Source organism: Oreochromis niloticus, linkage group LG18 (genome assembly GCF_001858045.2).
Source record: "Oreochromis niloticus isolate F11D_XX linkage group LG18, O_niloticus_UMD_NMBU, whole genome shotgun sequence".
In the NCBI taxonomy this organism is placed as follows: domain Eukaryota; kingdom Metazoa; phylum Chordata; class Actinopteri; order Cichliformes; family Cichlidae; genus Oreochromis; species Oreochromis niloticus.
The window spans coordinates 7,422,556-7,448,049 of record NC_031982.2 but is presented as its reverse complement, the minus strand read 5'-3'; the positions used below and the strand labels follow the sequence as shown (position 1 = coordinate 7,448,049).

The window sequence follows — 25,494 nt, the reverse complement described above, 5'->3', positions numbered from 1 at the left end:
TTTCTGAGCCTGTCAAGTCCTTCTTTTGACCCATTTTGCCAAAGGAAAGGAAGTTGCCTAATAATTATGCACACCTGATATAGGGTGTTGATGTCATTAGACCACACCCCTTCTCATTACAGAGATGCACATCACCTAATATGCTTAATTGGTAGTAGGCTTTCGAGCCTATACAGCTTGGAGTAAGACAACATGCATGAAGAGGATGATGTGGACAAAATACTCATTTGCCTAATAATTCTGCACTCCCTGTACATATTAAAAAAAGAAAGCTCTAAGCCTAATCTTAAAAGTAGTGAGGGTGTCTGTCTTCTGAATCCAAATCAGGAATTGGTTCCACAGGCCTGAAAGCTGCAGGCTCTGCCTCTCATTCTACTTTTAAATACCATAGTAACCACAAGTAAGCCAGCAGTCTGAGAACAAAGTGCTTAGTTGGGATAATAAGGCACTATGGGATCTTTAAGATATGATGGGGTCTCATTATTCAAGAACTTGTATATGAGAAGGATTTTAAATTTGATTCTGGATTTAGCGGGGAGCAAATGGTGAGAAACTATGGGAGAAATATGCATTTTGGATCAACAGAAGACTTTCCAGGGAACTTTGAAAACAGCCTGACAATAATGAATCACAGTATTTTAGCCTACGAGTAACAAATGCATGGACTAGTTTTTCAAAAATGACCCCAAGATTCCTCACACTGTTAGCGGACATCAAGGTAATGCCATCCAGAGTAGAAACTACAGATAAATATGATTGAGCATCATCTGCATAGCAATGAAAATGTATGCATTGTTTTCTAACACTACCTGAGAGATGTAAAAATGATTTTTTCTCCTCAATGTTTTAATCTGAACCAAAGAATTGTCAGTAGAGGTACATGAACATATGTGAATGGATCTTTGTAAACTAGCTTTGCGAGTGTGTGCATGTGTGTGTGTATACTGGACAAAAACAATCACAGACACTTAGGTGCAGCAACCTTTATTGAAGGAGCTCTTATGAAACTACTGCGGCTGTGCATCTCCACGGTAAAAATATCTTCTTTAACAAAAAGGGTAGAGGCTGATACACTGAAACTAGTAGCACCACAGATAATAACAACAGCTCAGTGACTCTGAGCCAATGAAGATAACAACAACTTTGAACTTCCACTTAAGGGCATCTAAAAAGGTGTGTGTATTTTTCTGTGTGTGGGTAGGTGTGAGAAGTGCCATGTTTATTTTCAAGGTTTCCGCCATGGCAGATTCCAAGGTCACTGAACCAATGTATGTGTGTAAGCGTGTTTGTGTTAAACTGAGGCTTTTCTGCTGCACAGACAATAAAGAACAGGTTTTTGTCATTACTCTATTATTTGAACCAGCGACCATAGCACAGCTGTTTATGGAACAACGACCCGAGGCTCTGTGTAAAACACACACTTACATGTAAATGATGTCCACACACAGAGAGGGTTCACACATACTCACAGACAGAACCACACAGGTAAGGTCCAGCTGTGGAGTTCTAGTGAAGCAGGCTTTCTACATAAGCCTATCTGATGTCACATCCTGTTTTGGTGATTTAATATAACTTTGACATAATGAACAGTGTGAGTTTTCTCCAATTGTAGACCAAGTTAACGCTTAAAGATCATGGAGGTGGAGTTAAAAATAAGTATGTTTTCAGTTCACAGCTGTGATTGGTCACTTCATTTTGCATTACTGTCACACAACAGATCTAACACCACTTGAAAGAGTGGCTAGTACTATAATGAAAATAAGAAAAAAGAATCTGGATTAGACTTTAAACACAATCCTTGAAAGGGCAGGAGGTCTGGTCCTGGAGAGACAAGAAAGTGCTGTTTCAAAGAGCCTTGTTTAAATCGTCGGTGATTAGCTGAAGTCAGAGCTGACAGTGATACAGGGATACCTGAGTAGAAATCAGCCTACTGCAGATGAAAGCTAGAAATAGACATGGGCTAATACTGATGGCTCTCTAGGACCAGAGTTACTCATTTATTTGGCACTTTTTTACCCTGAACTTTACCTCCAAGGCAGAAATTTATAGTGCACAGTCTCAAAAGTTCTAAAAGTGGGTGGTTTAGGTCAAATACCTTCATTTGGTTATGATCCCAGCGAAGGCACGGGGGTTTGTACACAGCCTAAGATGGTCCGCCTTGGAGGATCAAGTTGGGGTAAAAAAAACAAACAGTTTTCTGGGTAATTTTTTGAAGAAATTTACATTTTTTCTGCCACACAATCATTAGTCGTTTTACGACATTTCTTTCTTTTCTTTTTTAAACACAGTGTACTGTAAATGAGTGAGACTGGATAATCATTGGACTAAAAATGTAAAGCGTATTAGTCCTGTTTTATGGTGTACCCCCATTCAGGCCATGGACACCCTGCGGGAGACGGTTTGGTAAAAGACCCCACGGAGCAGAGATGGGTAGTCTGGGAGACGGAACAGATGGCGCTGAGCGTATGTGAGGTTGTCCTGTCGCCCTCTGCTCACCAGAGTGCGCAGGTTGGCCTCGTTGACCTGGGTGCCAGATGAGATGACAAAGAGCTCAATACCAGCATCCGCCACCTCGCGAACACGCTTCTCCAGGACAGGCTGGGTGACGCCCTGAGACCTCCCGTCAGAGAAGAGCACCAGCTTCTTACTGCCTCCTGATCCATCGCCGCGGGAGGCTAAAGTCCTGATTGCAAACTCCAAGGCCTGGGTCACGCTGGTGCCATCGTTTTGGAAAGTAGCTTCTTTGATTTGATTAGACAACACCGTCAGATTGACATTCAGCGGCGCGTCCAAGCGAACATTCCGACTATACTGGCCCACACCCACTCTAATGCGGGCGCCGAGCGACTGGTTTGCGTGCAGGAAGCGATCAGCCAAGTGTTGGACAAAGGTTTTGCTTATTTCAAAGTTCTTCTGGCCTACGCTGGCCGAGCTGTCCATCATCACCAAAATATCGGTACTTTGAGGAAAATAGACTGCAATATAAGCAGAAATAATACACACAACACATCTGGTCAGAGATTTCCAACACAGAAGAGAGAAATACAGCATTTATTTATGATGTATTTAACATCCAGATTCTAATTTATTGTTGGTCTTGGGTCTTTTTCAACTCTCGTTCACTGCATAACGTGACTGTGTTGAGATGTATTTTTTTCAAACAATCGTTAAAATAATATAAAAAAGGCCGCTTGCGAGGCAGATAAGTAACTAAAATTAAATTTTAGCCTAAAGCTTAGAGACAGAAACTGATCGTAAAAGGGAATTTCCTCTGGCCACTAAGCCCAAAACATAGTAGTAGGAGGGCTCACTCTGATCTGAATGTCAGGGCTCATATTTAAATCCAATCTTTTCAGCATGTGTTTTCCCTCATGTCCTACAGATGTTGCATACTTTATTTTTATTTTTTAATTTCTATTTAAAAAAAAAAACAAAAAACTATAGTTGAACTATATCTTCAACTGTTTATTTTTTATTACTATTTTATTTTTGTTTAATTTCTTTTTACATTTTTAATGTAATATTTTAACATCTGTTTTTAAATTGAGTTAAGCTTTATTTAACTTACTCACATCTTACCTATAGGCCATTTCAAATTTAGATTTATTTCTTGTCTGTTGCATATTCATTTATTATATAATGTATTTATTCCTCCTTATTATGTCTTTTTGTCAGCTGTGAAGCACTTTGGTGCACTAACTTGCATGTAGGGTCCTATACAAAAATAGCGTTGAACAGTTGATTTTTGAATGAGCGACCTAACACGTTGTCAAACCCAGTAAAGTAGTACAAACATAATACAACCCCGTGTAACTGTGTATTGGAAAAGAATAACAGACTTACTGGGGCATCTGTAGTCTGGGCATTTCTTCTCTGTAACAGAAAGCACAAGATAAGTCCATTTATTTCCAAATGACTGTTTCCAGCTGGTTAAATAACTGTTGTTTTGTTACTACAAAGAAGTCTTTAATGTTTCTCCATCACTGTGACTGACACAGACGCCTGGATATCGGCATATATCGTAAATACGGTGTTGCTAAAACAACACTAATAACTAGATAAGGAGTGCATTCATAGGCTATTTAAATATGTGGAGCTGTGCTGTACCTTTACAGATTCTGTTTGTAAGGTTCTGCAGGAAATTGTCGTCGAGAAGTTCAGCAAAGTTATCCAGCACGATGGAAAAGCCTGGTTTGGAGTCACTCATACACGCCACGCTGTGCAGCTGCTCTTGGTTGGGCTCACGGCCTGCATAGTCCTTTACTCCTAAACCACCGACCTAGAGAAGCAAGGGATCTTTTAGGTTTGCCTGTACAAGGATGTGATTCAACCTTCTACAGTGTGTGTTTCAAAGTGTGTCACACTTGCCAGGAGGCCTTTACCACAGAGTATGTCGAGGGGGGTCTCGTCTCTCTCAGTATCAGAGCGTCCATCAGTGAGAACGAGAACGACTTTGTTCGTGTTCCTCATCAGCTTGATTGTTTCGTTCAAAGCATAATCCAGGGCCTCACCTGTGTACGTGGCCTCAGCTAGCCACTTCAGGTCTCTCACTGCCCTACACACACACGCACACAAAGAAAACATGCTGAACATCAAAACATAAGACAAAACATACAACATCCTGTATTCAAAGGTTCTTTTATTTTATACATTTAAACAGTTATTTCTGTTTCCAGATAAGTGATTACCACTTAGACTGTATTTAACTTAACAGCGACAGACCTACTTCTGATCAGATCTATAGTGCTGTTTTTTAGGATAGAACCGTCCCTCATTGTCCATTATTGCCATTGTTTGTATTGAGAGCATCATAAAGGCATACAGGGGACGTTACTTTGGACCTCTGACCTGTTCTTCAAGGTCAAACTTTCTAACTTTTATCTTTAAAATTTTAAAAATTACTTAAATATCCACTACTTTTGTTTGTATTGGCAGCATTTAGGGAATGATCCTGGTATATGGGGATTCTAAATATACCATTATAGTTTGCATCCATTTCTTTCAAGTTGACCCCAAAATGTCTTATAACTTTAAAGAAAATATTATCAAGAGAAAGAGAATGAGCAGCCTTGTTAGTTAGAAATCTACTTTAAGTTATACAGGAAACTGTCCATGTTCATGTCCAGTTATTGAAAAATCAGTACCTATTATCCATTACCTGCTCCTGCATAATGTTTGTGTGATCAAAGTAAACATCTGCGATGCTACCCTTATCCCATTTTTTACTGCACTGCAAAATTCTTAAAGTACATTTATAAAGAACAAAGAAAGCGAGAGACTCCTGCCGCACGCGTGTGTGAACTCACTGTTTGAATTCGGTGAGGCTTGATGTTAGTCTGACATATTCTTGGGCTTTCGATCCACTGTACTGGACAACACTCACTGTGGACTCGTCGACAGCAAACTGGAAAGAAAAAAACAACCCCAAAGCATTGCATGGTGACTGTGTGTTTTGGTCTGTGTGTGTTTTCCTCTGTCAACATTTCTGTGTCCCACCCATCCTGACTAATTGCAACCAAACTGGGAGAGGAGAGTCACTGGAGAGACATAAAAGCATGTTCCAAACCCAAGAGAATATCTTTCATTCACACTTTTCTATTTTGAGGTTTGTTCTCGAGGCGAGCATTTCGTAACATCTCTGAAAAACAGCTTTAGCACCATTCTTGAAATGATTTTAAATAAACAACAAAACCCACAAAGGTCAAACATGTGGCTGACAGATGTTGGCAGAGGTTAGGAAAAAGGTGAAGAATATGAAATGCAATGCTGTCAAATGTCAAAACAGAGGATAAATGAAAGGAGGATGTTACCTTGACTTGCTGGTCTTTTATCAGCCTGTCAATGACTGTGATGATAAAGTCTTTGGCCAGAGCAAAGTTTGTAGAACCAATACTTTCTGAGCTGTCCACGATGAACGCCAGGTCCACTGGTGCACACTTACACTCTGGAGACACACACATGAATAATTTCATAAAGGCTAATCGTCAAAGTAGCCACAGACAGTGGAGAACAATATAGGCAATGACTCCAAACTCACCACAACAAGCTGGGGGTGATTAGAAGAGCATGGGGAAAAAAAACACAAATCAAAGTTAATGAAATGCAGAGATAGATGTAGCATAATACAACCTGCTTTGGTTTTCATTAGGGTTAGCCTAGCACTGAGCTAAAGAAGGCCAACTGTTTAAAGTGGCCCTATTACACCAAGTTCCTGCACCATATTTGTATTTTAAGACTGTGTAAGATCAGCTTTGCTTTGGTTCAGTTTTAGCTGTTCTTTTTTTCAACTAAAAACTTGCAGCTCTCAAAATGCAATAAATGCCATCTTCTAGTAAAGCACTGGCTTAAAATACCTGAAATATTCTGTGAAAAAAGTGAAAAGAATCCTCAATGTTTACTCCATATTATGACCCAAGGAAAGCTGCTGTTACTTTTCCTCTGGTGATCTAAACTCAAACGCTATCATTACAAGTTTCTGTGTCACACTGCTCTGCATCTGGCTTTCATTTCCAGTTGAAAGGAAACAAGGGAAGCGATATTAGCCTTAAAATCTTTCCTGTTGTGAAGAAACAGAGAAATGAGCAGGAAAATGCTTGTGGCACTTTCCGAAAGGACTGTGGCTGTGTTTTGAGCACTTCTCTTATGATACTTTTGCTGCATTGATGGAATGAATATGCCAATGGCGCAGCTGGTTATGAACAATGGCTTTGGACTTCAAGTCAACAATGGTAAATATAAAATCCTCTCATGCTAGGCACAAAACCATCCAATACATTCAAGACTTACAACCTCTGAAAGCAAACGTTTGGTCATGACCCTGTTCACATAGGAAGATGACAACCTGCCAGTTCAATCAGCTCAGCAGTTCATAAGTGTCCAGCGACCTCCAGCTAAGACCAATATGTCAGATGTCTGTCAATCATCCAGGTCATGGTAGTCTTAAGAGCTTGTCTTAACTTCTTTAGTTTGTGAAAACGTTTCACCTCTCATCATTCCACAGCACAACCCTCAGGTGTACACTTGTACTTAAAGGACAATGACAATGTTCATATTTTGGACCGAGTAGACAGATGGTTTGTAAAACCAGTAAAGGAGGCCACCTGTGTCCATTGCTATATTGTAGCCACTGTCTTGAGATCCCTTCCCCGTTGCTTCAACCCCCACTCACCTCACCTCAAGTGACATCAATAGGTCACATGACAGAGGAGGGCAGGGTCTCACAGTAGTTTCGGTCTTAAACCCCGCTGATGGCATTAACCAATAGTCAGTAGCAGGTCAAGTAGCAGAACAACAACTCTCAGGATCATTTCCAAAGGCGACAACACCCAGTAGAGGTTAAATACCTGAGACTCTCCACCTTTCGTTTTTAGAGATGAAGAAGCGTCTCTAAGTCCAGTTGTGTTCTTTTTTTCAAGCTCTTAAGAATATTTCAGATGCAGACCTATGATGGCCAGCAGATGTGCATAAACAGATGTTTGTGGACCATGTCTAACTGTTTGAACACAAAGTTTATTTGGATTTTAAAAAAGGAATCGTGGTAGAGGACTATATTACAGCAGTAGATGTTGATTTCTTTAAACACTGTTAGTGGAGCAACATCCTTTCATTCATTTTCCAACACTTTTCAGGGTCTGGGACACAGGGTCAACAGTCTAAGCAGAGATTTGGACTGCCTCATCTTTGCAGTAGCCTAAGCAATTATGCAGTGGCAGCACTCTGCACCACTCCTGATGCTACACCAATCCATCTGTCCATTTCCCTGAGATAGCTGAGCAGCAACTCCTTTGTGACCTGGAATGAGCACTCTACCCTTTTCCAGCTGAGAACCATGGCCTCAGGCTTGGAGATGCTAATTCTCATTCCTGCAGTTTCACACTGGGTTATAAACTGCAAAAGCAGAGGTGATCCCGAGGCCACGAAACCAGAAATCCTCCTCTGCTTGACAATGCCTAAAAATTCCCTGTCATTAAAATTTATAACTAAAATCTGTGTGCAACCCTGCTGGGTCTTACCTAGTGCTGGCAATGCAAACCAAGCTGTTACTGAGGTTGTATAGGCACAGAATGGCCCATGACAGCAGGCCAGATACCTCATACTACTAAAGCAATCCCAGAGGACACGCTGAGGGATATCTTATCCAGGTCCACAAAACACGTGTGGTATCCTTGAGAGGAAAAGGAGTTGGTCATGTGTTCAACAACCAGAATGAAAATCAAATTATTCCTCCTGGATCTGAGGTTCGACCAATGGACAGACTCTCCCAACAGCACCCTGACCAAGAACATCCCAGGGAGCTGAGGTGTGCTGATTCTGCTTAAGTTGGACCACAACCTTGTTTTCCCCTTCTTAAAAAGAAGAAACATCACCCCAGTTTGACAAACCAGAGGCACTATCATCGAGTTCCATGCAGCTTTGCAGAGGTGTATCAACCAAGACAGCCCTCCACTCGAGAAAGTTGCCCAGTCTACATGACACTGAACCCCACTGACGGCTAAGTTCCTCAATTTTCTTTTCTTCACAGTAGGTTTCTAAATTCCCCTCTTTAAAACATCACCTTATCATGGTGGAGGGGTTTAGATCCTATGCTGGGATGGGTCTCTCAAGGCAAATTAGTGCTGGGTATGGATGTCCAGTTTGAGTGATACTCAGTATGGTTTCCTCCTCAGTTACAATACAATCAGGTTCAAATTGAAAAGGATAAACAGAATAACTCCCTGTTTATCTCAATGTAAAGTCCAAGACTGTTCAACATCACTACCCAGACTGCACTGAGACTTTTTAAAAATCAGATTTAAATGGATGATGTTCATTTTAATCGAACAGACTACACATGTGTTTTTAGTTAGTGTAGACTTTAAGCCATCCTTTTTTCTGACTGGGTGATCCTGACAAACAGAAGCTTTGAACAGCAGGTCTTCTGTTCTCTTAGTCAGAGCTATTTGCCCGAGATGACCACATTAAGGAGATCCCCTGTTTATGACATCATACAAAACCAAAAGTCTGAAACTGACATTCTGAGGTCTTAACTTTTGGCTCACAGGGATTACTTGTACATATGCTGACCTCATTACACATCTGCAATGTTCAATATTCGCACTCACCACTGTAACTGTATATATATAGATATATATAGATATATACACATATATGACAGAGAAACCTTTAACATAAAGAATTTAATTTCTGTGAGTGGGAGTTCAAGCATGAAAAAATTTAAGTCTTGAACTTACAGCAGAGCTTCATGATGATATCCAGAATTTCACATTCCTGAAGAGAGAAGCGGAGGATACATTACAGTATGGCCACAGACTTACATCACATTACATAACATTCAAACATGACACACAGCCAGCTCCCTGACTGCTTTTGAGCTGCTCCAAAGGAGAAGAAAATGAAAACATGACTACGTGATATTTTACTTAGAAGTCAGTGAGCGGCTATGGGGTTTTGCGTTCAGGAAATTGGCTGTGTGGCTTTGGACTGAACATACAGTATCAGTTGCAGATGCAAAACTTGCACAGCCTCAAGGCGGAATTAAGTGTGTTAGCACTCTGATGCTACGGCTAAATTGAGGGCGAAGGCTCACATTAAATGGATTGATTCAATTTTTATCTTGATACTCACATCGGCTCCTGGTGGTCCGGGAGGCCCTGGTGGTCCCTGAAAAGGAGATAGGGAGACTTGAGTGATTCATCCTCCTGAAAAATGTCTGTGTTTTTTTTTTTTTCTTTTTCAAACTGTCCAAAAATCTATCTGGTCTGGCTTCAAGATGACAGAGGAAAGTTTTTGTGTTTTAGTTGGAATTAAAAAATATGGAGGGCTTCTTTGAAAAAGACGTTACTCCTCTGACTGTACACCAGGTTTTCACCATAACTGAACCCACAATCCACGCCCACACATTTCGTGCTCGCCACTGTCGTTCTGCAACAACATCTGAAACGTCCAAAAGTTCACTGCCACAGAATTTTGGGAGGTTTTTTTTTTTTTCACTCGGCTGCAGGAAAACCATCTGTTATGTTTTAGCCGACATTAAGCTGTTTAAGAGCACTCGTTTCTGCGTAAAAGACACCAGACTAGCAAACACACATTAGAGAATGAGAAAGACAGGGAAAGAGAGAGAGAGGGAGAGAGACAGCTGTTAATTGTAGAGGAGAAACAGCACTCGGAGCACATGACGTGAACTTTTCATACAAAATATGCACAGAGACACAAGACAGAAAACGGAACGGGAGAAGAAGACATAAAGCAGGGAGAACGTGAACGTGTCCTGTGTAATGGTTTCTCTCAGAGAACGTGCTATCATTTAGATTCATGTCATATTTAGATTAAACTTTGTTTATATCTTCACATGAAGCAACACCACAAACTTCTTGCCAGTTTAAGGAAACATAGGAATGATTTTTTTTCATAGCATGTGGTTTGGTGTAGTGGTATCTGTCTGAAACATGGAAATGGACAGAGTTGACAGCTAGCTGTGCTCTTGTTAGCTCAGTTTCTTAAAAGCCTGCTGAGTCGGTATTTCTTTCCTATTATGAAGAATTAATGTTTTAATGAATTAACTAATCAAGTGTACATATAACAAGAACAGAAAAAATATTCATGTCGGCATTGCCCATGAATCTATGTTTTACACATTCATTCACCACGAACATACGTGCACACTCAGTGTCATTCTTACCGGCTTGCCCTCAGGCCCTCTGTGACCTTTGGCCCCTTTTGGTCCTGGACGCCCTGGTTCGTCATTCTGTCAAAAAAAAAGAAAAAAGAAAAAAAAAGAAAATGAATGGAGATTAAAAGAAAGGGTCACACCTTTGTTTTGTTTTTCTCTTCTGAAATAAATTATTGTAAATCTTTTCAAATTACAGGATGAAAAGCTATTTGAAGAAACTAAGTTGATTTACACACTAATCACAATGAACGTGCAATGCTGTGTGGCAAAGCACTGCTAAACAACAACCACAGCTTTTGTCATGAGCTCATAGTTTTGTCCAAACTGGAAACAGCTGCAGTGGCACACACTTTTTAGATCCAGAGTCCAACTAAAACCTTTATAATGTATAAGCGATTACCTGACTGCAAAACATCCTGATTAGTGTGTGTGTGTTCATTTGTTTGCTTTTATATGACTCTGTGCTTGACTATGGAAATAAGTAATAAATGTAAAACTTGAGAAGAGTTTTGTCTCTGAGTGTGGTAGTTTATATCATGGAAGTGGAGGAGGAGGAGAAAGTGGGGCACCGTCATTTATTTTTGTGTACACAAAGATACAAAGACAGTGCATTCCTGCCTGCTCCACACAGTTTCAGAAATTGTAAGCACGAGTTTGTTGCCTGATCTTGGAGAAATCCACTGAAGTGCTGTGCCGTGTCTCATCAGGGCCAGCTACCTAACTATGCAGCGGGATAAAGGAGCCAAAGCCCCTGCAGCTGCTGCACCCTGACCCACAGCTGATCGCTGTGAGATTGTGGGCCAGCCTACAGAAGCACAGAGAGCTAAACAAATTGATTTAGGACAATGATCACATCTTTGAATTCTATGTTCCCACAGATACTTTTACACACTTAAAAATTTGAGAATGACAGCAGGCAGCTGAAAAGAATTTCACAATAATCCAAAGCTGAAAGCAGATACCAAAATAAAAGACGATTAAAAAAAAAAAAATCTTTCAAACACACGAGAAGAGCAGAGACTGTTTTAAAGAGGGTGCTTGTGTGTTTTAAAGGGCTCATTTTGGATAAAAGTGTATTTACTCTCTTTGTTTAAACGACTGCATAAAAAATGGAACACACACCTACACGCACGCACACACACACACACACACACACACACACATATCTCAGCATACATGTGCGCACAATGCATGTGATTCCAATTACTGCTCAACTTCAAATGCTAGGATCTAATGAACATGAAGTACATAATCCACAGTTACACAAACAGCCAGACAAATCATAGGCTTGATTTTATGGCGTCATATTTAGCGATCACATCCAGATGTGACTGTTTGTCATACCTTTTGCAGGATATGATCTTAAAAGTATGTTAGCCACAACTTTAAATAGGTGGGAAAGCCACGCCGTTCACAGCCTTCCACCATCCAACAAAAAAAGTTTTTTGTGAACAGCTGAGAATTTGTGGAAACAAGAAAGTCACTGTCTAGGGAGAAAGACATAAGAAGAAAACAGAAATGCATGCATGCCTCTGAGAATGAGTGGAACATAATAACTTCTTTCTGTTCACTGAGATTTACAAAAAAAATGGCATCTAATTATGTTAACTATGTTTTTTTTTAGTCTACGATTTTGTCATGGACTAATACAGGGTGTGGTGTGGTACATCATTTTGGTAACTAACCGGACTTGTTTTGCAAACCTAGATGAGAGAACAGTCACCACTGTCACTTCCAAATACAAGGCTGCAGGCAACAACAGGTTAGCTTAGCACCAATTCTGCTAAACTAATTCCTGTGTGTTTTCAGTGGTTTACAATGACAGCATGCACCCACCAGCACTTCTAAAAGCTAATCTGTCTTTTGTGCAGAATGCTGACCTATGTGCCAGGTCAGCCCCTAAAAACTATACAATTTGAGCTCTTGTTGAACTTTTTGCATATCTCAAACAAGTATTATTGAGTTGAGTTACGCTAGTCTTCATGCTTTATGCTAAGCTAACCAGATACGTTGGGTTGCCTCATGTATTCACTTAACAGAATATGCCCATTACTCTGCTGTCAGAGTGAATGTATACATTACTATAATACCAAGCAAATATGCTAACTGTTTAGCCATTTAGCTTGATCAGCTTTCCCTCTTTGCTTCTTTTTTGCTTGCTTCCTATTGAGTCTTTTATAGTCTCCCCTCGGATTAAAAATACCTATCAAAATGCTTACAATTTGGAATTGCTGTTCTTTAGCAGATCATACAGTGCCACTTTGTATACCAGGCAATTTCTAGAAATTTCCGTAGGTTGCTGCCACTTTTTTAAAAATAAAATATTGGGTTACTGGGTGAATTGTATGGCATCTTATCCTGCTCTGGCTGCAGTAACAGAAAGCTTTTGATGAGTGGTAAACTGATCTGGCACTGTAAATCCACAGCTCACAGAGTGTGACTGCTAAGCAGGAAAAGGTCAGGGTGCACTGATGTATGGATAGAAACTTTTATGCCATGAAACTTGAAACCATGGAAATGAAATTATTTAAACGTAAACATGGCCAAGTTGAACCAGGGGTTACAGCACCGCACGCTCATCGGACACGAACAATCTCACACACACACACACACACACCCACACACACACCAGAAAAAAAGTAATGCAGTCCCCTCATCGTCTCTGCTCACTTCCTGGTAGCCTTGACAACGACATATACACAGCTGCATCAGCTCAAAGCCCTCATCCCCAATGTGTTCAAAAGTACTTAAGAAAGCATTTCCAGCTGCTGAACAGGAGGAAAGTGTGGGAGAAAGACAAAAAAACAAGAGCAGCAAAATATTTCTAGAGTACAGAAGAAAAAAATAATGAAAAGAAGAAGACAAAAAAGTCACTTTGTAGTATGAGACGTGTTAAAAAGACACCAAATGAAGAAAGAAATATGAAAATATGTCTAAAATAGTAGCCGTGTGACTCATATCCTGTCAGCTCTCTGTGCCAAGAAAGGAATGGAGGAAAGATAAAATGAGATCAAGAGCGAGTAGCAACTCAAAAAGGAAAAAGAAGTCAGAGTTGGACTTACATCGGGGCCTGGATCTCCGGGCTCGCCATCATCTCCTTTGGGTCCAGGAGTCCCCCGGCCGCCCTGATAAATGCACAGCAGATATAAACAGTTACAGGGGAGCACTGGCAAAGACAAATGATTAAATGATAATGATGATAAAAGGGCTAAAAAGAACCTACCGGCTCACCGGGGTCTCCACGGGGCCCAGGGTAACCCTAAAAAATAAAACCACATAAGCTTAAAAAATATACATGGTTACAGCGAGAAAGCTGCTCCACGTATGAGATGCACTAACTACCTACCTGGAAACCATGACAACCTTCTGTGCCATTTCCTGGAGCACCATCCTCTCCCTGAAATGAAGAAAGAGAGACACTTACAGATCCTTCTGCACACACACACGACCGGAGTTATGATTGATAGCACACATCTGTCTCCCCCTCTCTCACTCACCCTCTCTCCCATAGGGCCTCTGTCTCCTGGAGCTCCTTTGATTCCTCTCTGCCCTTTGGGTCCCTGAGAGAGGAAAGGAATGATGAGATTAGAAACACATGAAATACAACATGAAAACATTTGGATATCGCTGACAGATACTGAGTGTGTGTCTTTGAGTTAATGTGTGGACCAAGACTGTGAACCAGTTCTATTTCTTGAAATTTCACCTGAAAAACACCTAAAAAAACCTTTCCCTGATCACGTCAGTGGGATCAGACGGAAGTTCAAATTCTAAATCAGAAAGTAAATGGCAGCCTCTTGTGATGATTCAATAAATAATCATGTGATTCAGTGAGCTCTAAAACCAAATTTGATTCATTAGAAAAGAAACACAAACAAAAATGCAGCATTTGTTTTACTGACAGTAATACTGAGTACTGATCTGTTTTACTGACACTTCACAGGCTTAATTGTGTAACCACCAGTATCTGCAATCTGTCAGAGATTCTGGCAAGCTGATTGACCAGACTGTGTGATAACGAGCATCAAACCACTTTAGAAATAGTTTTAAAGAGTTCCAACAGACATGACAAATGAAAACAAAGCTGACTCACAAAATTTTTATGGATTTAAAGCTAAATCAGCAGGTTTGTAGTGCTTTAGCCTTTGCTACCTGAAAACACAATGTCAAATCTTTACTAGTACTTTGTAAATGACATGAAAGTATGAGACAGTCCCTGTTTGTTTCTAACTTTCGTCAACTTTAAACAAAAAGGCAGACCAAAAAAGTCTCTCGTGTAAAATTACAGTTTTAACTTTGGCAGATAAAGGGCAGTTCATTTAGGAGCCTCACGCTCATGGAGAACAACAAACTCCCAGAGTCTTCAAACACTCCTGCACTTTCATTACAACCTGTACATTTGTTTTGTTGGACTCACTTCTGGTCCGGCTGGGCCTTCATCTCCTCTGTACCCGGGAGGCCCGGGCTTGCCAGCTTCACCCTGGAAAACAACAACATTAATGACAAACTGTTAAAACACTTTTACTGTACATAACAAAAAGGGGGATTTTTAAAAAATAAAGTTTTACAGTGTCACCATTTAACAACTACAGTTCCCATTTCTCAGTCTTTGCCTGAGGAAAAGTTTCACAATTTACTCAACTCTTCCCATCGCTGTGTAAACGTGAGCAGATAATCGCCCGGAGAGCAGTGAGAAAAGAAATTATGATCCCGGCATTGTAACATTATTCAATAGGATGTTGTGAAACAATTAAAAGTCACTGCTAAGATCTGGTAGCATCTCCGATGATCTGGAGCAATCTGAAACACTGTATACGACGTTTAAGTTTGGACTGTCAAAACAGACCTCTGTGGAGTAAGTTCAGTGAGTTAAATATGAGAAGAAGCTCACAGTTTTTTATGAAAAACTCGATGGCCTTTATCGCCTAGTCTTTTGGTTTTAAAGCTACAATGGGCATTGCATTAATAAAGATCACTAATGCCATCTCCATGTGTGTTTTGCCTAGTTTTGCACAACAACGAGAATAAAAATCCTTTTGCAAAACCTTGTGCACTGCATTTGAACCATAATTTATAATAGAAAGTGTTATTAGAGGGCCCCAGCTTCAAACAGGTGAGCCCAGCTCTGCACAGCACTGATGTCATCTACTTTGCTTGTTCTTGAAGTGAACAGAGCAGTTGAGTGACGCTAAACCGTGGAACCGAGTGTGATTCTGGATATGACAGCAAATAAGACAAAGACACCACAGCGCTTCTTTATATTCTAGTTAACACACAAAAAATACTGTTAAACACTCCGTCCATCCATCCATCCATCCATTCGCTTCCGCTTATCCTTTCCAGGGTCGCGGGGGGCGCTGGAGCCTATCCCAGCTGTCATAGGGCGAGAGGCGGGGTACACCCTGGACAGGTCGCCAGTCTGTCACAGGGCCAACACACAGGGACAGACAACCATTCACGCTCACATTCACTCACACATTCATACCTAGTGACAATTTGGATTATCCAATTAACCTATCCCCTCAAACTGCAACTCCTGTAGAGTAATGCTATGCAGTTATTCCAGTTGTCCGTTATTCTATGTTTTCCATACTAATCATTTCCTTAGTGTTCACTGACGAGGAAAGTAGCACAGTCAGAAGCACAAAAGAGCCATTGAACGCTCTGACATCACGGAGGTTGCCATGGCTGATGCTTGTAACGTATTATTATTATTACACTGCCTGGTGCCTTATTAAGAAAAACCATGGTGAGGCTTTGGCTTGAGAGGACAGAGAGAAGAACTTAGTCAGAGGGGAAAGAGTGACTGTTGATGTTCCCAGGAGGAGGAGTAAAACGGAGAATAAGAGGAGGGGAGTGGGGGAGTGTGTGTGTGTGTGGGGGGGGGGGGGGGGGGGGTAAAAGCAGGGTGGAGTGGGAGGAGTGGCGCAACAGCCAGGTCTTACTTCTGGAAAACCTGCCCAGTTTATTCCCACTTAACATGAAATATGCACGCACAAGTGCTCACATGTGCACGTGCACCCACTAACATGTTCCTACTAATGGGAAAAAAAGGATAATTCCAGAGAAAGAGCGAGTGGTTTATAGTTGGGGCTGTGCCATGCTACACCACGCAGCATTGTAAGCAGGGCCGCTCACAGCTCCTGCTCGTGCCCGTTTGAATGCATGCATGTGTGCTCGTATTTGAGTGAGTGTTTCTGTCTTACGGGGGCCCCGTTGCGGCCAGTTGTGCCCTCCCTCCCTTGTTCTCCGCGGGGTCCTGGATCCCCCTGGCAAGGAAAAGAACAAATGTATAAATTAGACTAAAGGCATTCAAGACAGTAACAAAAGACAAGGAACGCAGACAGAGCCAGGCTTTAAAAAACAGTCAGCTCAGTGGGAGTACATGAGGAATTACATAAAAACTGCTCCATTAAGGTCAGTGTGGTTACAGTGGACTCACTATACATGTGCCAAACTGAATTTCCCATGAATTTCTGAGGAGAAGATGCTGAACTGGGGAAGGCCCCTGAGGGACTGGGGCTAAACTTTATCAGCACTTACCGGTTCTCCTCTTGGGCCTCGGTTTCCACGGGAACCTTGCTCCCCCTTCTCTCCAGGTAGCCCCTACAAGAGATTTTCAAGATGGTAACGTGCATTTTGGTAGCTGTCACACACAAAAACACCATTTTAAAGTCAATATATTTACTTTCTCGCCCGGAGGTCCATCATCCCCTGGTAATCCCTGAAATGCAAACATAGCAGAAAGTTATAGAAGCTACAGTGAAAGTCATGAACTTCATTTTTTTTTTGTTTTATCCAGCTTTATCGCTTACATCATCGCCGCGCTCTCCTTTGTCCCCGTCAGGACCACGAGGGCCTGGATCACCCTGTCACAACACACGTGGTTAATTCTGTATCAAAGTTCCTGCTTTGTCATCTCTCGTCGTTTCTGTGTTTCTCTGTACGCTGACTCACCTTTGGGCCCAATGGTCCATAGTTTCCAGGTCGTCCTGGTTCGCCGTCCCTCCCGCGATCTCCCTGGAATGAGCACACAGCACCTTAATACAGGGCGTTAAAGGCCACACAAAATTCCAGCACCCAGAACTTCTTCTCTCTTACTTTTTCTCCTTTAATTCCATAAGAGCCAGGGTCTCCCTTTGGTCCAGACTCTCCCTGCGAGCCCTGGAAACACACAACACAGAGACAGTTTCAATGCATGATCATAAGCAGCTGAGGTAAACACTCTATCTTGGAGGCTGCCGTACTTGTAAGCTCATGTATGTGTGTTTATGTTTACAGTACAGCTATATGGACTCATCCAAACAGTCTGACAGAAAAGAATGTAAACTAAGTCAAAGATTAAAGAGCACATGCTCTCGGTCTGCTGGCTTCAGGAGATACTGGGCAGAATTAGTGTTTGGACCAAATAAAAAGAAAGCGAGCGACATTCCTAGGCATGCACACAATAGCTAACGGCTAATCTGTAAACAAAGACGCTGACAACAGCATTGGCTTATCTGAGGGTGTGTTAAAGTGTTCAAGAGTGTAATTAAGACAAAACATAAACTCTGTTTGTCCCAATGTCTACACATCTGATTGCACATTTGCAACTTTTCTAATTAGTATCATGGATCTCATGATTAGCTCCCATTTGCACTTGGCTGAGTGTTAATGGTGCTCGATTAAAGGTCATAACAGGTTCAATGTATATATTTAAACTCACGTCTTGTCCAGGAGAGCCTTTACAGCCAGCAAGTCCAGGGAAACCAGGTTCACCCTAAAGGGGAAAACACACAAAAACATCTAAAAAACGGATACATCTGAGAGGAGAAAGATGGACGCATCAGACGGCCGGACTTTACTCACCTTGCGTCCATCGATTCCATCCTTTCCCCTTTGACCTTTGTCTCCCTGAGAAGATGGAACAGATGGAAAGGATAGAAAGAATAAAAGTGACAGGAAACCATAAGGGCAACTGCCGGTACAACGGCCTCTCTCTCTGAAGACAAGAAGTCAATGTTAGCTCACCTTGTAGCCTTTGTGTCCTCTTTCACCCTGCAGAAAACACACAAACACAGAGTCAGTCGCTCGAGAACATTAAAGCACAGAACTGAATCTTATTAAAATATATATTTTGGGGTATCTGACAGTACCTTGTCTCCTCTCGGGCCACGGTCTCCCTAGAAACAGAAACACATAAGTCATTATTATTACACAGCATGGGGACTCAGGAGAATGATAAGGTGGGAAAACTGACTGGGGGTCAGCGTTCATGACTAGACAAACATACACATACTCAGAGTTACCAGACAGCCTCCTCTTGAGAACTCAAACTTAATGTACTTGGAGCAGGACTATCCTTCTAGTTTAATTAATAGTGAAGACAATTTGAAAACCAAATAAATACTTTGCTTCAAAATATCACAAAGGCTCCCTTAGATCCCAGCTCCACTGGTGTAATAGTGTTTTTGCAGTCTATCAGCATGTTTTATTAAGTGCACTGTACCTTCATTCCACTGTAACCGACAGGACCAGGGTCGCCAATCCTGCCCTGTAAGAAAGAAATGGGAAAAACAGACAGTTTTTCAGCAGGTGTGCCAAGTGTTGGATGCCGCATCCTTTTTATGCTTATTATTGGAGGAAGCCACCTACCACATCACCAATATCTCCCTTCTCTCCTGGCATCCCTGGTCTACCTCTTTCTCCCTGTAGAGAGAAGGGGAGGATGGAGGTTAGTCAACAAGGTTTGAATGGGACGGTTGGAGATCTGTACATAACTACATCTCTCAATATTCCCAACAGATATCCCACCTTAGAACCAGAGTCTCCATCTGGTCCTTTGTCCCCTCCAGGAGCCTGTAGGCAAAACAAAAGTTAGCTCCAAAAATATAGCCCAAAGAGAAATCATGCTTGTGACTTATAAAATTAAAAAAAGTACTTACAACGCAGTCAAACGAGCAACACTGGAAAAAAAGAACAAAAGATCTTAAAAAATGAAAAGTGTGTCTCTGCATCTATGGCTGTACAGAATATTGGATATTTTTTATGCTCAAATCAAAGTAAGACATGCTGTTAGCCGGGTGCCATCGCACTGGAAATACAAAAAACTATGTTTTCTGGTGTCACCTGAACCTCTCACATACACAGCAGTAAAAACAAAAGCAGTTATTATAGTTTTAATGGTGATGCAGAAATAATCGCAGCAATCTCAGCTTAGCTTTTGGATGTGGTGACTGTAGCATCTAGTGTGTGTGTCCTCAGTGACCTCTCCTAGTTTCCTGTTTAGTGAAGTTGTTTAGTGAAGTTTACATCTCAGTTAAGATACTATAGGCATCCAAACATCCAAACTTTATTTGTTTGTTTTTTTATTGCACTAAACAGCTCCGTAGCAAGTAACTAAGTTCACTTGCCTCAAGGACCTTGAGGCAACTGTTGTTATAAATTGGTGCTATATATAAAAAAAAAAAAAAGAGTGCAGCAGAGAACCCTGGTTTTTAAACACTGCAGTTTGACTCAAAATGAATCAGCAGAGCTCATCAGATACAAATAAGATGTTAGGCTGTTTCTTTAAAAGCAGAGTGCTTAATATTTACTGAGTCAAAAATTTGTTTGAACAAACAAGAGCTGAACATTATTGGTGACATTTATTTTCTAGCCAGCCTTCTCAGCCCCAAACATGAGAAAACCCAGGCTGGCTTCTGCAGCAAAGCATGCAGCAATCAGTGAAGTTAACTTTATCTAAATAAAAAAAATAAATAAATAATTGGACATACCACATCCTTTGTCTCGTTTGTCTGGAAAGAAGAGATAAACCAGGAGTTAGTTTGAAATCCAAATGTTTAAATGTTCAGAGAAGAGAAGAGAAGAGAAGAGAAGAGAAGAGAAGAGAAGAGAAGAGACGTACGATCATGTTAATGATGGTTTCAATGGTTGCCATCTTGCTGGTTCTGAGGTCATCTGCAGCAGTGAAGTTCTGTCTGTAGTTGCGGTCTGTGGCAATGAGAGACAGCCTGGCTTCCTGTAAATCAAACACAAACATCTTTATCTACAAGCCGGAAAGAAGCACCGATTTTCCCTTCTGGCCACACTAGTATCCGAATGATTAAGATTAACATCTGCCAACATGTTCTTCCTGACATTAGCCGGTAGAGGAAAATTGTGAAATCCACCATGCAGAGACTCCTTGCATAACATGGTATTAAGATTAATAATACTTGTTTTTAACTGACTGTGAACAGAACACATTAAAAAAAGCATTTTCAATACAGTGCATGCAGAGTTTAATCTGTATATCTGTTTAATCTAAACAAGCCATGATGGAATCAAAAACATTTGGAAAGATAATAATTTGTTTTTCCAGAATTTTATTTTCTTCAGTTTCTTATTGGCTGTTGCTCACAAACAGAAACAGGTGGGCGGAGCTTCTGTGCTTACAACTAGAGCCATGAGCCTGAGATAACCATATTAGAAGTTTCAGCTTTTACTGATATCCAGCAGAGCCAAGAGCTGCCTTAGCTAACACTCCATACCATATAGAGTATGAGAAAAAGTGGAAAAAGTGGACTACGCTCTTTAGCTTCACATGGCATCAGAAAGCTGAGCTGACCAGATCATCCAAAGAAAAACATCTTCTTAGTATGACATTTCTGTCTTAATGCATTTGCAGACAGGATTTGGTTTATAATCACAAGTAAGACTTATCCCTTATATTTCACAATTTAAAAACACTAGAACAGATGTCTTCATCAGACATCAAATAACCTTTATCATGTACACATGGTTATGTAAGTATAAACCTATGAAAAAAAGCCTGAAACTTATTTAAATATCAAACTCCGAAGTCAGAATGAACTGATAATAGCTAATTAGTGAAAATGAAAGGCCAAACTTTAACCCCCCAACAATGTAGTGTTTGGGGGTTACAGTTTGGCTTAAGGGCTGGAAAATGTATTTGAGCAATGCACGCCTTCATTTGTGCAAAGTTTAAAAAATGATCTCTGTGTGTGTGTGTGTGTGTGTGTGTGTGTGTGTGTGTGTGTGTGTACGGGTTCGTACTATCCTGGTGGGGACCAAAATCTGACATTTACTATACTGGTGGGGACTTTCTGCACCGTGGGGACCAAAATCCAGGTCCCCTCGGGGTTGAAAGCAATTTTCACACTGAAAATGTGGTTTTAGTGTCAGGGTTACAATTAGGTTATGGTTAGGTTTAGGGTAAGGGTTAGGGTTAGGCATTCATTTTTAATGGTTAGGGTTAGGGTAAGGGGCTAGGGAAACCATTATGTCAATGGGATGTCCCCACCAGAATAGCAAACCAGACAAGTGTGTGTGTGTGTGTGTGTGTGTGTGTGTGTGTGTGTGTGTGTGTATGCGTTGTACCTCCTGGTCAGGTGAGATGGCAACAGCGAACACTTTGACCCCGTGTAGCTTGGCTTCGTTAGCAGCCTCCTGCACACCTCCACATGGCTCTTTGTAACCAGTAATAGGATGTCCATCAGTCACCACCACTAGATACTTGTTCTCATGGTAATGGGAACCCCTGCAAGCAGGTACACACGTACGCAAACACATTCAGAAATGTTGTCAGCGTCTTTATTATTTCAGGGTGAAACTATGCGCGTGCTGTTATTACCCAATGAGCAGCTCAGCGAGGCCCCTCTTGATGGCACAGTCGGTGTACGTGCCCTTGCCGATGTACGCGATGTTGTCGATGGCCGTCTTCAGGGCATTGCGTTCGGTATTCATGTCACTCAGCTCCTTCACCAGTTTGACTTCGTCACTGTAGTGCAGCGCTCCTGAGTTCCATGTCAGGATTCGGTCACACTGGTGGCGCCTGGATAAGCAACGGTATTAAAATCAAACATGGTACAGACAGGCAGGGGTGGACCAGAACTAGGCAGATTCAGTCACAGTCATAGTCAGAGGGCTTTCCTTAAGTATTTCTTTTTCATTCTGCTTCACACTTTCATCCCACTATATTTCATATATAAGTAATTGGCAGAGTTCTTTCATTTAATTAAAAAAAAATCTAAGCTCAGGTGTTCAAAAAGTTACTGTGTTACATTTCCCCAACTACAGCCACTGTAAGTAGTGGGTGTGGTGGGTCAAAAGGGCTCTGCACCTGTAGCCACGCCCACAGTGTATCCGAGTACGCTGTACAGTGCTCCTTGCTGGTACCTGAAAATTTCCTCCAGAACTGAAGATAATTTGTGTGTGTGTGTTTCTTACATGTCTTTGAGTTGATCTATGAAGTCCTTGGCGAAATTTTTGATCTGGTCAATATAAAAGGAATCCGGTGTCCTTCTGAGGGCAACACTCTCAGATGTATCCAGGACGAAGAACAGGTCAACAGGACACTCTGTTCACAAAGCAGACAATCAATGACTGTGATCAGCAAATATAATCCCACTATTTTTAAAAAATGAAGAAGAAAAAATGATCCACCTAATGTGATTTCTAGCTGCTTAGGTTTCTCTAAACGTGTTAACAATCAGCTTCAAGACTGGTGAAACCAGCAGAAGTCATTTACTTCAGCACCAGAGGCCTACAGGTCATTATAATAAGCAACATTAGATCATCTCATTTGCTGATCATATCATACAGGTAGGAAACCTCAGCAGACTGTCTGCATCTATAACGTGGCTGTTTGCACAAACACCTGTCCTATGACTCCTGTCACCTCGGTGGGGGAGCCGGCCTGAGGTTCTCGGCTACTCTGACATCACATATCAGTCTGCTTTACCACCAACTCCTCACATGCCCATTAGGTAAAACGACAGCACCGAAAGAGGGCCTGCTCACAGCGGACTAGGATTCTATCATCTTGGTTGTTAGTGCATTGCTGCTGTGGGGCTTTTCAGTCAGATTTCGGGCATGTAACCAAAATACAGCAAACACACGACTTCATTGCATTCGACAAAATAAACACACTTCAAGCTTCAAGTGCAAAAGAATCGCACTAGAGCATCTGCTTGGAAAGCACCAGATGTTTTCAGCAAACTTACCAGCAACCCTGCGCCGTTGTTCCTGCTGTGGTTGCGCTCCAGCCATGAAAACGCACAGCAGCGCGAGGAGACTTCTGAGAGTCTCCATGATTAAACTGTGAAAGAACAACTAAACCACGGCACCCCAACCCCAGACAAAAAACAACTGCGGCCCCAAGCCCGACACCTCTAAACTAATTTGGTGAAGTTTTGGCGATCCAGAGCTCCGCCGCAGTTTCTCCGAGGCGAAACCCAAGAGCGCGCAGAGGAGGACCAGAGCGCACGGTGAGGGGAGAGGAGGGGGGGAGCAGGAGGAGGAGGAGAAGGAGGAGGAGTTCGTAAAGTTTCCTCTGAGGAAGATGAGGGGAAGCAATGTACCAGAGCGCGCATGGACCAGCAGTTTACTCCAATTACCCAGATGTGCAAGCTTCCTTAAAAGGGGTCAAACAATAAACTGGTGACTGTCAGCGAGACTTCAGCATTCACAGAGCCGATTCTTTTTCTTTGGGCATAAAGAGAACATGTGGAAACTGGACATTTAGTTTTTCAAACAGTTTCACGTCATTTATAGAGAGCGCCCCTTTAATGTTATTTGGTCACTACACGGGTGCCCCTTCATCAAACTGCCTACATGTCACCCACAAAAATCAAGATATGCAAACCAGAATAGATGACGCTGAAATCACTTCATGTGGCTTAATGAAAACCATGTGACACACATCTTGGAAGCATTTTGAGCTCTATTTCTGCAGAAATCTGCGGAAGATGGGGTGGGGGTTGGTGGGTGGAGCTTTAACACATCTGGTTCATTTTAAACGTCCAGACCCAACCTGAACATAAAAGCAAGACGAGAAGGGCGTGGGAGCGCGCTGCGGTGGGGTGGTGTCTCTATTGACCCTTTGGAAGCAGCGCCATCTAGCGCTCGTTGAGGGCTGACCTTGGAAGCTACTTTGGAAAGAGGGGGCGTTCATTTGGCAAGGTGTTGATGGGGGGGGGGGGGGGGGGGGGGCTGGATGCTGCACAGTTGCTGCCGACATGTGTGTGTGTATGTGTGTGAAGGCATCGAAGGTCTGGCCTGGACTCAGATTTTCCACTGAGATCACCGAGTTAGGGAGAGAAGGAGAGCAAAGAAGGGAGAGGAGGAGGGACGAGGAAGCGAGAAGGGGGACACATCTGGTTATGATCTGTATTTATTAGCAGGCTCTCATTGTAAATCTGTAGGATTTTTGGCAGATGTGGTGCTTGGCATGAAGCGTGATGCATGCATTTAAAGATGTCACAATACGTGCCTTCATCAGGAATACATTATTCCATAATAAAACTCAGAGGAATGCACCAACAGAGCTCTTGCTTTAAGCTTTGTTTTTGTAAGTTACACAACCCCCCAATATTTGTGAAGCTGACAAGTTGGACTGAAATCTGTTTCATTCACTAGAAGCGAAAGATTAAGCTATACATGTGAAGAAACCGAAGACAAGAGGCCCGGGGTGCTTCCACAGAAGACCAGTGTTCACAGGAAATCAGTAGGATTTCTTAGTAAGCTAGAAGGAAGGCAGCCAACGTACCTCCAGCCAGAGGATGCTAACATCTTGCAACATTTAAGTCATTACCACAGCCAACTTTGGTGGTTGCACCTCCCTGTGAATGGCAGAGAAATGGGTTTGTTTTGAGAGAGAATAAAACTCAAAGGTTGCTATGGACGAGTGAGCATGGATGAGATGTAACTGGGGTGGGGAGTAAGAAAGAAACTGAGGTTGAAAAAAGACAAACAGAGCTTCTTTTTTTTCCTCAAAGAAAAAAAAAATCCCATAAAACTCAGCACAGATGGAAGAAATTAATGGTAATGCGTCTCTTACATAA

At 41.8% G+C, this 25,494-nt stretch overlaps 1 protein-coding gene across 1 annotated transcript; it reads right to left on the bottom strand.

Annotated features, from left to right (window-relative positions):
* Positions 1-968: 968 nt before the first annotated feature.
* On the bottom strand, positions 969-23,937 carry col6a1 (collagen, type VI, alpha 1). The gene is made up of 35 exons (XM_003457452.5): positions 23,656-23,937; positions 22,880-23,009; positions 22,284-22,484; positions 22,031-22,190; positions 20,556-20,669; positions 20,425-20,445; positions 19,594-19,614; positions 19,463-19,507; positions 19,304-19,357; positions 19,158-19,202; positions 18,805-18,831; positions 18,680-18,706; positions 18,518-18,562; positions 18,375-18,428; positions 17,771-17,833; positions 17,627-17,689; positions 17,485-17,538; positions 17,358-17,393; positions 17,213-17,275; positions 16,876-16,938; positions 15,087-15,149; positions 14,167-14,229; positions 14,016-14,066; positions 13,893-13,928; positions 13,732-13,794; positions 10,679-10,744; positions 9,625-9,660; positions 9,231-9,267; positions 6,038-6,046; positions 5,811-5,944; positions 5,307-5,404; positions 4,369-4,555; positions 4,108-4,279; positions 3,844-3,873; positions 969-2,975 (listed from the first exon to the last, which is right to left on the bottom strand). Exons 1-35 carry the CDS (start codon positions 23,741-23,743, stop codon positions 2,371-2,373), a joined length of 3,024 nt encoding a protein of 1,007 aa, XP_003457500.1. The 5' UTR covers positions 23,744-23,937; the 3' UTR covers positions 969-2,370.
* Between the last annotated feature and the right edge of the window lie 1,557 nt (positions 23,938-25,494).